We start from the raw sequence: 16,117 nt of genomic DNA on the forward strand, positions 1-16,117 counted from the left end.
CACTTCATTTTGACACAAATTTATAATGGTTTCTGCCAATTTGACTAACAAATTGCCTCAGACAGGTCGTTACACCCCAACATTTTTGCTTAGCTCTTCATCCAAAAACATCCTTTTTTATAGATAAAACTCGATTGAAAAGGTGGCTTCAGTCTTAGCTTCATCCAAAAAAAACCTTTGGTGTAACAACAAGAGTTCAAGGATAAGAAAAAATTTGAAAGCCTTAAGGAGAAGCTTTGTGCTTCAGGCATTCTTCTGCTAACAGATACATGTTTGTTACGCATTTCCATGAAATCGTTCCCACATCTGTAACTATTTTTCTCCTTCTGGCTCTCTCCATGTTGCTTACTTAGCAAGAAAGTGTGTTAAATTTCAATTTTAACTTTCGATTTAAGTAGTCTTGACATCTTAATTTAAAGTTTATGGGGGGGGGGGGGGGGGGGGGGGGGGCAACAGGTGTGCAAAAACACATTATCCTCACTTTTTGACTAATTTCTGGTTACATTTTGTGCTTCCCAAAAGCCTCTGATGACAATGCTGCAACACATCTTTGCATGCAAAACAAAAGGAGTGCCCATTGGCTGCCAGGTTTGACTGACGCATCGACCTGCACTTATGAAAACAGTTTCAGGGAGTCCCTCCACCCTGGCAAACGCTGACCTTTCACTTCCTGACACAGCAGTTGTATTTAATACAACCATGTGCCCCCAACGACCCCCATCAACACATCCACACAGTAGCAGCTTTGTGCTTAAAAAGTACCAAGTTTGGAAACAGAACAACAACGTTGTGGTTCTGCAGAATCTTGCCTTTTACTGTTTTTTTTTCTTTTACACGGAAAGACAAAAATAACAAGAAGACTCACATGTGACATCAACATTTTTTCTTTTATTTCAAAATACTCTCCTAACAGGATGAAACTGAGAAAAGCCCAGAGGGTCCAAAGCCAATAGAGCCGCCTAGAACAGAAGCACCACTCATTATTGCTATGTCTCTCTGCTGCAGGACAAGACGTTGGGGAAGGAAAAAACAAAAATGGAGAGGGACAGAGAACAACAACACCTTCACTCCGGCACACACACAAACAGAGCTATGTGGGAAAACAGTGGCCATGATTCCAAAATGCAGGGTTTGTGAAGAGCTGCAGAATTGACCGTGGAACCCATTTTTGAAGGCTTCTAAACCGTTGGGCCTCGAACGCAACCACCGGGGGGAGAAAAATGAAACCTTGCTCATCTACATATGAAGCGCCAAAAAGGATGATCGTCTTTTATCAAGAAGAATGACCAGAAAAAATAAAAAAAATAAAGGGTTATTTAATTTAAAGATCATAACAGTCAAAATCAAAAAACATCTGCGGTTGTCTGATTAAAACCACTTCATTCTGCGTCTATGACAAACTGTTCTATAAACTGGTAGCGAGGAAAAGGGGGAGGGGCTAAATCAGAAGGAGCGCTGTAAGAAGCCGTAGAGAGGCTGGTTGTCCGTTTCTACAAGAAAAAAAAAATCAGCATGGTACAAAAATCGTCAGTAAAAAAAGATGCTTCGCTGTCATGGAATCAGAGCGTGGTGGTGGTTTTATGCCTTCTCTTCAGGCGCCTCCTCTGCTGCTTCAGTTTCCTGTTAACAGACAAAAAAGTAGAAAAGTTTCAATCAGATACGAACAAAATTAACTATTCAGTCAACTCCAGCTTCGGTCGGACTTTAAGAGAAACTTTCTCTAAGAATTTTTGTTTCTTAAGAGCCCTTCCTGTATTTCCCTGAAGAAGGAAAATGGTACCCGAACCAAACAGCTACTTTCAATGCTTTAAAGACTGATGAATATGGGTTCAGATTAAGATCAGCTTAAAATAAATGAAAAACCACAGTGTAAATCTGAAAAAGAACAATTGTAAACATTTTTAAAACAAGACATTGTAAATTTGAATTTTCTTTTAAGTTTTAGGTTTAAATTTTTCATTTTTATCAAAGTTTTAAAATTACAAGTATTTTTTCAAATTTTCAATATTTCTTTCAAGTTTACAATGTTATTTTTTTAAAATTTACACTATTTTCAAATTTTCAATAATTCCTACAGGTAAAAAATGTGTACTTGCTAGTTTAGAACTGTTTTAGATATTTTCAAAACAAATTCTTTTTTCCAAATTTCCAATGTCTTATTTTCAAATTTTTACTTCTAGCTTTTCGTTTATTTTAAGCTGATCCTAACTTGACCCATGGATAAAAACGGTTGAAATTGGTGTTTTTTGTTTTAACACATTTTTGAGGGTTTTTTTTGATGATGGAGGACAGATATTAAGAAAATTTAGCTTTAAAATTGCTTTTTAAAGTATTTCTTTATACAAATCATTGTAAATCAGGAGGAGACGAAAAAATTCAGTTTAAAAAATAGCTCATTTGTGTCGTAGAAAATACGCAGAGCGGGCCACAGGCTCCCTGCTCCTCTCATTTCTGATGCATCCACTTGGTTTTCCTCGAGCGAGCTGGCATCTATATTTCTCGCCACTTTGTTGCACTGGTAGTGTTAAGTTGGGGGTGTGAGGGGTTGTGGGACAGCCTGTAAACAGATAGCTCTCAGTTGTGGGTGACGGAAAGGGGGGCGGCAGGGTCGCTTTGGGACTTTCTTATGAACTGCTGCCAAAAAGAAACAACAGATTTGTTTTTTTCTTTTTGATTAGATGACTGGAGTGGGACTTTAGGAGAACACTAAACCTCTGAAATTTTTTTTGATGTAAATCTGCTTGCAAGGATTACAAAGCTGTAATAGTTTCACCTGAAACTCTAGAACCAAAGAGAACGTTAACTAACTGTCTCACAGACAACAGTGTTTCTGTGTATGGAGATAATGAAAGATATCACCTCCAATTTTTCTATTTTTAAAGCGTTCCCAGTGGTCTTTAAATGATGATTATGCCATTTTTAGCCATAATGAAAAAAAACCCAGTACATAGTTTCTGCAGAGCAGCAGTAGTTCATTAGAAATTTGCCTCTGAGTTGAGGGCGGGGCGTTGGTGCAGAGGAACCCCGCCCCCCTACCACTCCCCGGAAATAGTCAGAAATGCAATTTTCAGCATAATTTTCTTAGTATATGTTCTCCATCATCAGAAAAATGCCACAAGAACATGCTAAAAACAATAAAAACGTAATTTTGATCAGAATGTCTCTTTAAGAATCTAAAACCAAATTCCACCTGATTTAAAGTCAATTTCTGGTGCTAAAAAAAATCCAACAAATATGAAATGAATCTGAAATTTGTATATAAGGTATACATTTAGCAAAATAATGCCAAAAAATGGCAATTGCATATTTAAACCATGAACCATTTTTTTTAAACGCCCAAACCGTTTTTGTTTGTTGTTAATGCAGAAATAAAATCTTTTAAATTTAAAAATTAAATTTTTCTGTTTTATTGTTGACTGGTTTTGACCAACTTTAAATAAAGTCAGGAGGGCTGATTTAGGAATAAAATAAAACCTTTTTTAATGAACAAACTTAAAAATTGGTGTTGATGCTTAAGTGCCATTGTTGCAGCTGTCATTTCAGCAATATTTTAAGTTGATAGCCTGTGCTCATGTGAATAAATTGAATGAAGAAGCAAAGACTTTTACTTTTCCGTTTTTTGTTTTGTTTATCGTTGAACACAACAAACCACTTCTTGGTACTTTGAGCACCTGCAAAACTCTTTTGTTTGAAAAAATCCCCATCACTGCACAGCAACCGAGACATCCTTACCATATCCTTCACCTCCTGTGAAGAAAACTCTCCAAACACACACAAACCAAGAGACGGATTCGAAATGCTCGTCCGTACCATTAACTCTGACTGTTTCACTCTGTCCTCTCACTGACATCAGGGAGGGGGCCATGCTTCTGACAGAGGACACGCTGACAGACGGACGAGACACGTAGATCTGCGTGTGCGTGAGTGTGCATGCGTGTGTAAGTGGGTCAAACCGGGTGCATTTCAGCAACATGCGTGTAACGAATGCAATGTTTGTGTGTGGACAGACATTTGAGAAAAACGAAGATTGTTATCATTGAGTCTTGATCGAAACCAAATATTGTGTCTTTTCCGCTTCTCTCCTCCTCATCCTCCTCATCCTCTCGTACCTCGTTGGTCTTGGTCTCTCCGTTCTGGGCGGGACCATCTTCCTTTTTCCCCTTGGAGCCTCCTTTCTTTGCCTTCGCCCCCTTTTCCTCTGCCACCTTCTGCAGAACACAAACCAAAGATAAAATTTTAGGGTGTATTCAGACTGGGGAAAAACCGTTTGTTCTGGACCCAGTCCGCTTCACTTGGTCCGGATCGAGCTCTGAACCTTGCGTTTGCTCTGTATTCAGACTTCTGTCAAGGGGACTTTCCTGATTCACACAGCGTGAATAAAAATCTCTTCCCTGTTTGGTTAGGAATTATGAGGGCAGAGCAAAGCAGCTAGAGTTTATGGAATTATGGAAGTCCTGCGCTTTGCCGTCCATGTCTGGGTTAGTTCTCAAATCAATATTTTGCTGACCAATTTTAAACGTCTGTATCAACGTCAGGCTCAACTATTTTTACTGCTGCTTTGGTCCGGAGGAGGCATGAGACACAAGTTGCCGTGTCTCCTCGTTGTGATGTTGTTTTAAGAGAATTCCGTTAAGGAAACCACAAGGTAGCTTTAAGGATGATGTCACAGCAGTGCGTGCCGCATAACGAGACACAAAATTCTATGAAACATGTTTTTAGCAGTGTTAAAATAAACGTAACAAGTAAGGAGTTTTTTCCTCTTTGATAACACAGCAATGTTTAATGCCTTATATTTGAGACAGATTTTAATGATAAATATTTTTTGGATTATTTCTTCGTGTTTGTGTTTTTCTTCTTCACCTTAACGATGTTCTTCTTGGGTTTGGCCTCCAGTTTGGGTGGAGCAGGCTTCTATAAATCACACACAAGGGAAAAAACCACATCCACATTAGCCACAATAGCTGCATAAAGAAACATCCAAACAAACAAAGGGCATGCATCGCTAACTGGAACGGCTTCCATGCATCTTGCAGTAGATATTAATGATGAAAAGCCTGGGCTTTGCCATGAAACTTCCTTTGACATAAATAAAATGCTAAGTGGCAGCACATTTCTGCATCCACTGAAGGAGAACAGACCATGGATCCCATTGCAATGACTATCAGATAAGAGTATGAATTCTAGCAGCTCTCATCAAACCCGTACACAGCAGACACTGTGCAGGCCGCAGATCATAGACCCCATTAGCTTCGAGCCATGGGCTTAAATAATGCCGCTGCTACAAAATTAAACCATGTGATTATTTTTTTCCCCTCCCAAAATGATTCAAAATCAAGTCCAAAATAAATAACTAAGAAAACATTCTAAAGAAAAGTAAGAGTGGACTTTTACAGCTGCATGATGGGAAGGAACTAAGCTGAAGAAGCCTTAAAGTGCCACTCCAATCATCTTTTAAACTATTGTCATAGTGTTCCCAGTGGTCTTTTAATGATGGTGCTGTTTTTAGCCAAAATCACAAAACCTGTGTCGTTTTCTAGGAAATAGCTTCTGCAGAGCGGCAGGAGTTCATTAGAAAGTCACCCCTGGGCTGTGAGACCATTGGCCACGGCGAACTCCGCCCCCCCTTCCTCTCCCCATTGCTGAGAGCTCTATGTTTACGTGCCTTTACCACCAACTTACAGCCCCTACCAACCCCAACCTAACATTATCGATGCAACAAAAATGGTGGGCAATGTTGGAGCTATCCAGCTGTACAGTTTTGATCCAGATTCCAGCTCAGAAGAGGAGAACAAAGACGTTCATGGATCTAGTCGTCTACACGTCGTCTACACGTCGTCTACACGTCGTCTACAGGTCGTCTACAGGTCGTCTACAGGTCGTCTACAGGTCGTCTACAGGTCGTCTACACGTCGTCTACACGTCAGAACGGAGCGGAGCAGGAAGCTTGCCGCCTGCCAAGCATATTTTCTACGTCACACATACGATATTTTGTTAAATGCATTTTTGTCAGCTCCTGATTCAAAACGATTTGATTAAAAAAAATACCCAAAAATGCAATTTAGAGCTTAATTTCTTTTTTACAGATGTCCTCCAGAAGAACATGTTAAAAAGACTATTTTATGAGCTGCTAAAAGGTTTGAATGTTGATCTAGATGTGATGAAATATAACTTTGAACAAATTTGACAGATTTCAGGGCTCAGACTCAAGAACTGATTTTGTTCTGTTGTTAACTGCTTTTAATCTTGTTGATGACTTCATAGATTAATGTGAATTTGCTCAGCTTGAGCTATCAACCCCATAAGGTTCGTTAACTCCTTGTAAAGGAGCAGGAGGACTTTGCTCTTTCCACTTCTTCTTCTGACAAGGACTGTTTAGTCTGGATCACTATTTATTTTCCTCTGGTGGTCCTTCTTGGTTTAGCAGCTGTAAAAGTTCTCCTGAATTCTTGTTTGGACCAGAAGAGCAAACTCTGGTCGAAGAATTTCTCCTCAAGTGAACCTGGGAGTGATTTTTCAGCACAATTATATAGACAGGCTGTATCCGTCTAATCCAGTGTTTTTCAATTTTCATCCAAACAGGCCCTAATAAAAGTTAGGAATATGAAAGATACTTTTTTCTTTCACATGTTTGTTTGATTCTATTAAAGACATTTTAATAAAAATGACGGTACCGCGATTTAGCCATAACTTCAGCTGTTTTTAGAAAAGTCCCGCCCCTTTAACTGTCTCCACCAATCATTCTTGGAGGCTTATTCATATGTAATCAGTCTGACCAATCAGAAATGTCTTCACTGTGGGACAGCCTTCACTTCCTTGTTCCGATTCTGCTCATAAAGTCTCTCAGTTCCAACAAAAACAACAGCTAAATCTCGTCTTTAGTGGTGTAGCTTTCCAAAGAATCTGGTATCAGACTGTGGAACAAGTGAACAAAACAATAAAGTTCAGAGACGCTAGTCTGTCTGCGTTCAGCTGCTGATGCACTACATCTCCCATGATGCATTGGGTTAAAGTGACAGCGTCTCAGCGCACAATGAGTCGTCCTTGTTAAACGTCTTGAAACCACAACGAACACACATCAAACCATTTTTAAATCTTCTAAATTAACTTTTATTACATCTTTTAGAAAAAAACAGCTGCAACTTCAGGCTTTTTCTGTCACAATAATTATCACAGAGATTGCAGAGGGGCTGAAGATCAATCCAGACTATGAGTTTCTCCTTTTTTTTTTTTTTTTGGATGCTAGTATGCCGCGGGATTGTTGTCAAGGTGAAGGTGTGCCGTGGCTAATCCACAGACTGGATGTTTAGCGCAGCGCTTTTTACTTTTTTCCAACTGCAAGGCTAAAACCTTTTAAATATTTTTAATGATTTCAGTGTTTTATGATAAGATATTGACAAGCACAAGAGACATGCAAAGACACATAGATACAAATAAAAATTAATGACAGAGCTGCACAACAACTTTAAAGCCAATTTTTGATCATCCTAGATTCTTTATTATTCTTTTTCCTTAGTTTTAAAATAATTTACTGCTGGACCAACGGCTTAAATCATGCAGCTCTGCTCATTAACACAATGTTGACCACTGGACGAAGACAACAAAAACATGCAAATAAAGCCAGACCCAGCCCTCTAAGAGCATGCTCAAGAATTGATTGTGTTTTAAAGAGAATACAAATCTAAGAATCTAGATTTTATTCTAAGAAAAAGGTAACATGATGCTAAAATGAGACTAGTAGAGAGAACAGGAGCAGAAGTGAGGACAGGAAGAGCCAAACTCACCGCTGACAATCTCTCTGACCTTCTGGTTGGCTGTTGGAGCAAAGGATGATCGTAAAGACAGATGACGACAGAGAAAGAAAAGTTTTGTGATCTCATCAGAATGCTATAAATGTCCTAATCCTGCTCTCTTCCGCTAACATCCACACTCTCAGTCAGTAAAGACACCAACTCACAGCATTGGAACACAACCCAACACCAATACATGTGAACACTACCTCTTGTTTTGTGACTTTAGAGGCTTCTTTGCCCTCTGGAGCTTCTGGGGACTGCAGGAGGGAAAGAAATCATCAATGAATCAAACATATGACGGTGAAACTGCTGCAACGCATGAGAGTGGAAATGCCTCGTCAAAGCACGACTGTATCTGTGAGACGTTTGGGCAAGAAATGTTCATATCGGTCGGTGCCAATAATGCAGTTCTCTGCTGACATTGAGCATATTTATCACACATTGTTGCAGATTTTTTTCATATTTCCATTTAGTTTTGAATCTACATATATATTGTTGAGTATTTAACCATCTAAAACTAAGAATACATGTTTTAAGTTGTATATAGTGTTTTTGCAAACCTGAAGCAATTGAATCTTTGGTCCACATATTTGGTTTTTGTTGTAGTTTTCTGTTCTAACTGAGCAGGAAACCCAGCTGTTTAATTATTGTTATTTCAACAATCAACTATATCATTCCAAATTTTACGATTTCCAATACAGGTTAGCTGAAACCTACTACTGATCCCCTTTTATTTACTTCTATATGCAAATGCATCTTAATAGACAAACAGTTTTAACAAAATGTTGATCTGCTTTGATTACAAAGAAAAAAGTCAAAATAAATGGCAGGTTTCTTTCAAAGTCAGTATAATGATACTTTATAGGAAACAAAAAGAAATATTAGTTTAGTAAAAAAATTATGAATTGTGTAATTTTTATGAGTTGACTTAATTAAAAAAATGTAGACAATAAGCATGCATGAAAAGGGAAACAATTTGTTTTAAACAAAATTGTTAAAAGACAGCAAAACTACGAGTTGCTCAATCAATTTATTTATAGCTGAAAGTAAAAGCTGCAGATTGTTAACAGATTTCTCAGGTATATTTATATTGGAATGTTTATTTTAACCTTAAATTTACATATGTGTCACAATAACATCATAATTTAAAAAATATTTATATTCCTTGCTGTATAGTTTTAAGAGTTTAACAGTAATTTTGATACATTTTTGAAGCTTTAAAATAAATAAATTGTAAAAGAAAAGAAAAAAGGGAGAAAAAGGAGCTACATTCAGCTTACAATTGTGATCTTATTAAGGATCAATTTATGCTCAAAGAGTCATTATCTATTAATTCACCACCAATTTACACATTTTGGACTCTTTCTGGGCATAAGTATTAATAAATTCTCTACAGTCTATTGTTTTTGGAAACCTCTAGTTTTCATCTCCCTTCAAAAACAAAGACTTGAGTTTCTGAGAAATAAGATTCTCTCCTTGACTCCTTCTGGTATCAGATGGAGCAAAAACCAAACATGTGTTCCCGTGGAATGATCTCGTGGTATTCAATCCGCAGGTAGGATGGTGGACATGAGAGCCCGCCTCCACCATGGAGGAGGAAAAGAAAAATCTATGTTGGTTTAGCCTGTAGGTTGGCAATCACATCAACTGGATGTGGGCGACCTCCGCCCCTGGAGGCCCCCCATTCTGTGTCCTCAAAGGAGAATGTGCGCGGACAAAAGCAGATTTTAGGTGATAGAAAAACCTGCTTTCATTCATGCGTTTGTAAAAGGCGCTGGAGCCTGACGTGATGCTGTTTGAACAGTGTAATGGCCTCTGGTTAACCCGATTGTTCCTCATTCTCTTTTTTCCCTTTTCTTTTTATCTGGGGCAAAATTAGACCGGAGTGTTTTAATCTTTCCACCTTAAATTATCTGTTATATTTATTAATAATCTTCAACATTTTTGACACACACACACAGATATATATATATATATATATATATATATATATATATATATATATATATATATATATATATATATGTGTGCCCCAAAAAAGGGAATGTGGAACGTCTCCATCAAGATTGACGCGTCCATCCGTGCATCTAGTCGGTCTGACATTCACCAGCGGTGCGCACTATGGATAGGGAAGTGCCAAATTTACCGAGCACGACCTCGGACATATACGGTAATAAACGGGAAAAATCCGCTCACGGGCTATTTTTTTGTCCAGACCTGCGCGTAAAAACGCCCGAAAGGTGGCGGGACAAAAGGCGCTTCCTCAAACTTTGGCATCTCCTCACCTGCCTCGACGGCGCTGAAAAATCGCGCACCGCTATTTTCCTCGAATGCGAGGGAGAGGGTCTGAAAACTGAGGAGCAGAGAGAGAGAGAGAGAGCGCGCGCAGCGCGGCAGGAATCCAACTCACCTTTCTCTTCGGCATTTTACGCATCAAAGTGTCTCCACCTAAAAACAAATACGGTTAAACCCGAGAGGCGCACGGGGTTGAATCAGAAGTACCACCAAATACTGGAACAATATCTGGACAAGCTCTGATAATATGTTGACTATATGCACTCCCAAAAACTCTGTGCCTTCCTCAGCCATTGGCTGGGGGGTCAAAATCCTGCGCGCTGCTGACTCTCCATTGGCTCAACTGGTTTCCATGTAAATACAGGGATCGCCAACATTGGAGGGGATTTGCCGGAGTCTCTCCGTGATTGGATGCGCGCCCTTTGTGCGCAGATCCCACTAGACTGCGAAGGCTGAGAGGGAAAGCGGAAACGGGCCAATAGGAGGCCGGCCTGCTCTCGGTGGATGTGGGTATTGTAGGATGAGGAGGAGAAAGAAAGGACCTTGTATAGAAAATACAAAAGGAGCAGGGAGAAGAAAACACACACACACACACACACTGTGGTAAAATCTCGGCCATAGCTCCAGAAAAGCTGGCGGGATCCTAGCTGCTGCAAACAGAAAATTCACCTCATCTGCTGCAGACAGTAAAAACTTTGCAATAAAAAGAAAAAAAAGAAAAGATACTAAATGAAACAATAGGCAAGGTCATTGGATGTGGGAGTAGTTTATGTCATGATAAGGGCACGTCCTGTCAATGTGGGTGTCAGAAACATAGTTCAAGATCATTCTGTGGGGAATTCTGTAACCATTTTTCAGATCCTGCAAATGTCTTTCCTGAATAAAAGGCATAAATAGTCTTTGAAGCCTCATATATAGAGTAAAGACCAATGCATTTTCTCCAAGATGATCTTAACAACTCACTCTAATGAAAATTCTATTTTTGGTGTCTTAACGTGTTCTTGTAGCATAGATGGAGGACATTTATAAAAAGATAATTAAGCTCAAAATGTCATTTCTGAGTATTTATTTATTCAAATCATTGTGAATCAGGAGCAGGTAAAAAAAAGCTCTTTAAATAAGCTTGTAGATGTGATGCTACAGTTGGTTGCACATTCTGATGCATCCACTTGCAGACAAATAGATCCATGAACGTCTTTGTTTTCCTCGTCTGAGCTGGAATCTGGATCAAAACTGTAAAGCTGGATGGCTCCACTAGGCCTCACCATTTTTGTTGCACCTGTAATCTTGTGTTGGGGTTGTGAGGGGCTGTAAGCTAGCAGGAGGGAGTGTTACCAAAAGAATGATGGTGAGTCAGATCAGGCTTACTTTGCACCAACAGTCCCGCCCGCACAGAGGGGAATTTCGAATGAACTCCTGCTGCTCTGCAGAAACTATGTCCTGGAGAACAACATAAGTTAGATTTTTGCTAAATTAAATCATAATTAATTAAAAACCTAAAAGACTAGTGGGAACGGTTTGAAAATAAATCAAAAGATAATCGTAGTGGGATTTGATAGTCACTGAACTCATTGTCAGGTTTATCAATCATGTTGGCTGACTTTGCATATAGTTTTGTAGATTTTTGCTTGTTTTTAGACTTTTTTTTACACTGTTTTGACCTTGACTTTGCTTTGTTTGTGAATTTATCTCTACATGTTTAATCTTTTGTTATAAAACATAAAAATGGTTTGATTTGATATTTTTGTAATTTCCCCAGTAAAAACATTCATGATTTACAATTCAAAATTATTATTTTTTTTGCACAGTTTGAGGATCATTGTGGAATTATTGTGTAGTATGATCACAAATATCTGTAAAACAAGTAAAAAAGAAAGAAGATTTGCCACAAAGAGATAAACCAATTGAGCAAATTACAAACTAGACAATGGACTAGTTTGGGTTAAATTCCAATTGCTGCATTTTCAATATGACAGAGGCCCACATTTCTTCCTGGTGTACATCAACCCCCTTATTGGCAAAATGATACACAGTTTTAAAATAATTTCTATGCAGATGATATCCAACTGTTGTTTCAATCACTCAGAGTCATAAAAGGATTGCAGAGCTTTTCAATCGAGTCTCGTCTACTCAGATCTGGCTTGAAAACAACTACTATATCATTAAAAAACCGAGACATCTATCATTGCTTTTGTACAGAACATCTTGTTTTCTTGACCAAGGCTTAGAAATCTTGATGTTTTTTTTTTACCAGTATATGTCCCTGAACACCCATTCAAGACATTTGGCGCAAACCTGTTGGATATATTTCTAAACCGAGGGCTACGCTGCCAAAATCTGACCTGAAAGCATGGTCCTTCATGCTTTTATCTCTTCTCATTTAGACTTTTATTTCACTTGTCTTAACAAATCCCCCATCTCCAGCTTGTCGAGAACAGTCAGGTTTTCAACAGGAACTAATAGAATTTTTTACATTAAAAAATAACTGGAAAATAGATTTTTTAATCAATAGGTTTTAATGTAAAGAGGCATCATAAACAAACAATACATTTGCAAGCTTCCCAGCCCATCCCTAGTCACATTTTTACTTGTTTATTTGTAATAACGTATAAATCTATAAAATGAAAATAAGTGTTTTATTTTAGTGTAACTGAATAAATATATAAGACTTTCCGCATTCTCATTTTCTACAATATTTTCTTGCATGAAAACTTCATAAAAGAGAGTTTAGATATAAGATCAGTAGTTTTATTGTTTTGTTTGAAATATCACTCAAACATTTTACTGCATAAGTTAAAAATTGTTTGAGAGAAACACCAGCGTTTGATGAGTTTATTTCACACAAAATACATCGATGATGAAAACAGAGCAGAGCTAAAGCGACCTTTTGTTTCTTAGCTTTCATAGGCAGAGAAGCACAGAGAGAGCGACGGATAGAAATCCAACAATAGATGGAGCTTTCCGGCCCAACGAACAAAACCCTTTATTTTACCGCACCTGAATACTGTTAGAAGTCCACCCAGAATCCACACGAGCGGGTCCATTCTCTGCTAAAGAAGAGAGAAAACGGGCAGTAACTTCTGCTGAAAACATGCACAATGAAAACCCAAACATTTTCATTTGGAGAATGTGTATGAAAATCACTTCTTTATTACTTTCATCACTCGATACTGCTGCCTTTTGTGGTCAACTGTCTTCAGATTTTTGCCTAAAACATATTTATGTTAAATTCAAAACACTTTGACATTCACATTGGCTTGATTTTACTCAAATTAAAAGTTTTTCTCTGAGATCATCAGATCCTGGTTGTGATGAAAAAAATGAATAAATGGATAAAAATGTTTGTCAATGTAATTATTAACCTAAAATTATCCAATTTTTAGCAGAAGAATAAGCAAATTAAAAAATAAATGTCAGATAAAACAGGTTTAGCTGTGTTTACTTGGATCTCTGTTTTAGAAAAGGAGATGAGTGATTTGACTATAATTAATAATCAACACTGCAGACGCCAAATGTTTCTATAACTTTGTTAAAAGGAACGGTGGCAGAAACATCATGATATGGGCTCTTTCATTACACAAGAAAAAAGCTGTGCTAAAGAAAATTATAGCTTAACATTGATACAAAATAATAGTTGCTAATGTTTATAAATGAAGGAACTTCATATTCAAACAGACTTTTCATAAATTAGGCTTTGCTGTCTGGTAAATATGAACTTTGACCCCCTCACTCTTTTTTGTATGTGTTTTATCTCTCTTGATCTGAACATTGAATCTTAAGCACGTTTCTCTGCGTTTTGAGTTTGGAGTAACTGTCGTCTAAATACATTTAGCACACAGAGAATTTCTTTTTTTTAAATAAAATGATGGAGAATCAATTTTGCTGAAACCATGAGCTGAATCAAGCTCATAAAATAGACTGAAAACTGACATTATCCATAAATAAACTGTATGTGAATTTTTAAACATAAACAGTCTCCATAATATTTTTATCAACAACAATTGTGCAGAAAGAAGTTTTGCTCAGTAAAATATGTACAATAAGAAAAAAAAAGTTAATAAAAAGTTAAATAAAGCAAATAGATGGGATTATAAACATTTGGCTCCTCCTACTCCATTTCAGCTATCTTAGACTATCTTATTATTTAATAGTCTCATTATTTCCTGTTCTTTATGCATAAGATTTAACATGTCTATTTATGATTAAGAGTAACAGTTTAATTATTTATAAGGGTAATGTGGCTGTATTTTCCAATCTACGTCATTATTCATAAAATGTATATTTCTATTGTATGTCTTGTTCAGTTTTATTTGGATGTTCTGATCTGCAAATCCAAATGTAACCCTTGCAGCATAACAGTGCGCTTTAGCCTGTTTATGCTTTACAAATCAAACCCCCCCTCGTATTGCCATTACAGATCACAGAGTTAGTCTTAAAACGCTGAAGTTTTTGCAGCCTAGGTGAGGGCTTCCCTTTCTTTGTCATTTTTCTGAATGTTTTCCTGAGATCGTTTTGGAGAACATTTAAATCAAAGCGAACTTTGCCTATTAAAAGCTAGATTACCACAAAAGTAAGAACAAGAAACAGGAAGGTCAGTCGCACTTTCTGCTAATTTCACACCCAATACATTCCAAACGTATTGCAGACTTAAGAAGTTATTCAAGTAGTGCAGAATATCATTAAGGTGAAACCTGCCTTTGAGTGTTCAGCTCCATGAAGGGAGCCTTAAATTAGCCAGATATAGAGTGTTGGTGGAATAAATGTAAACAAATAGCAACATTTCCTTGAATTATGTTTTTACTGGGGTCTTACATTATTTCTCTGCACACAATGTTTATAAAATGTTTTCCTTAATTGATGATTGCATTCGAAAATGTACAACTACACTTTACTCAGATTTTAAAAGATTTTGGGTTTTTTTAACCAATTTTTTTTTCTAACTTGTCTTGAAATCTGAATTTTAAGTACCGGTAAGTATATTTACTTTTGAATAGACTTTTTCCGATCGTCTCAGAACTTTTGTGGAGTAACATTCCACAAAAAAGAAAAGAAAAAAACACACAAACAGTGAAAAACAGTCAACAAAAGTTCTGAGACAAACACAGATTTAGAAGTTTAAGTCATTCGGATTTAATAGAAACAAAATAGAGTTAGTAACAAACAAATAAAGAAAAACAGCAAAGGAATATACAAACAAGTTAGGTATTTAACCGACACAAACACAGACACAACTTTTCATTTATAGCAATCATCCAAATTTACAGAACATAATCAATAATAATAATAACAATCAATGAGGAAAAGAGAAATAAGTAGATGGAACGACAACAGTTATTATTTTATTTTTATTCTAAATTATTTTTGTTGTGTGATTTGTTGAAACAGCCAGGTTAAATTGAGCCACTGGGGGGGGGGGGGGGGGGGGTAGTTTTGATCTAACATACTTAAAATACTCAGGCCTAAAGTTAATAATTTGCATCAAGACACTCAGATTGACTTTTTCTAATTGTTTCTTCGTGATAAAAACCATCAACAAATGCCAAAAAGCATTTTTAGAATAAAAAAAAATACATAGCAAAAATTGGATTAACAGCAAAGAGGGGGAAACAAATGGAGAACTGATGAAGATGAGGAGATGGTGAAGATCTGGAAGGTCTTGCAGCCTTTTAATTATACATTAATTTCCATATGTGACACACAACAGAATTGACATTTTGCATTTATCACAATTCCAGAAGACAAAACGCTTGAGGTCAAACAGGAGTTTTAGATCGGACGTGACTGCCACCTTGTGGAGATGTTAAATTTTGTTTGTTTTTATTTTTTTTGTTTATATTTGAAGCGAACTTACATTTTAAATTCGTCCATTTATGTAATTGAGATTAAAAATATTTTTAAATTAATAAAAGGATCAAAGTTTTGGCAATCATCAAATTTAAGTTTAGTTTGAGTGACAGGTGATGCTTGAGCTCGCTCCTCCCCCACATTACATCATCGAGGCTCTGTCTGCGCAGCTGAGTCGCGCAGCTCCT

At 37.2% G+C, this 16,117-nt stretch overlaps 1 protein-coding gene across 4 annotated transcripts; it reads right to left on the minus strand.

Annotated features, from left to right (window-relative positions):
* Positions 1-868: 868 nt before the first annotated feature.
* hmgn3 (high mobility group nucleosomal binding domain 3) lies at positions 869-10,410 on the minus strand. Of its 4 annotated transcripts, XM_004083345.5 has the most exons (7): positions 10,201-10,375; positions 7,997-8,047; positions 7,782-7,811; positions 4,861-4,911; positions 4,110-4,208; positions 3,811-3,910; positions 869-1,620 (listed from the first exon to the last, which is right to left on the minus strand). In XM_004083345.5, exons 1-7 carry the CDS (start codon positions 10,222-10,224, stop codon positions 1,613-1,615), a joined length of 363 nt encoding a protein of 120 aa, XP_004083393.1. In that variant the 5' UTR covers positions 10,225-10,375; the 3' UTR covers positions 869-1,612. The 4 variants fall into 4 exon arrangements, with proteins under 4 accessions (XP_004083393.1, XP_004083391.1, XP_011489748.1 ...); XM_004083343.3 differs by lacking the exon at positions 3,811-3,910 and having other exon boundaries at positions 10,201-10,410; XM_011491446.4 differs by lacking the exon at positions 7,782-7,811.
* Positions 10,411-16,117: the final 5,707 nt, after the last annotated feature.

Source organism: Oryzias latipes, chromosome 24, assembly GCF_053564925.1.
Source record: "Oryzias latipes strain Hd-rR chromosome 24, Olatipes_Hd-rR_3.1".
In the NCBI taxonomy this organism is placed as follows: domain Eukaryota; kingdom Metazoa; phylum Chordata; class Actinopteri; order Beloniformes; family Adrianichthyidae; genus Oryzias; species Oryzias latipes.

Bases quoted from the DNA above. Each gene is read 5' to 3' on its own strand.
- hmgn3 (XM_004083345.5), bottom strand. From the start codon at position 10,224: ATGCGTAAAATGCCGAAGAGAAAG. The intron at 8,048-10,200 runs GTGAGTTGGATT...TCCCTCCTGCAG, and splicing joins GTAAAATGCCGAAGAGAAAG to TCCCCAGAAGCTCCAGAGGG. The intron at 4,912-7,781 runs GTGAGTTTGGCT...TGTGATTTATAG, and splicing joins GGTCAGAGAGATTGTCAGCG to AAGCCTGCTCCACCCAAACT.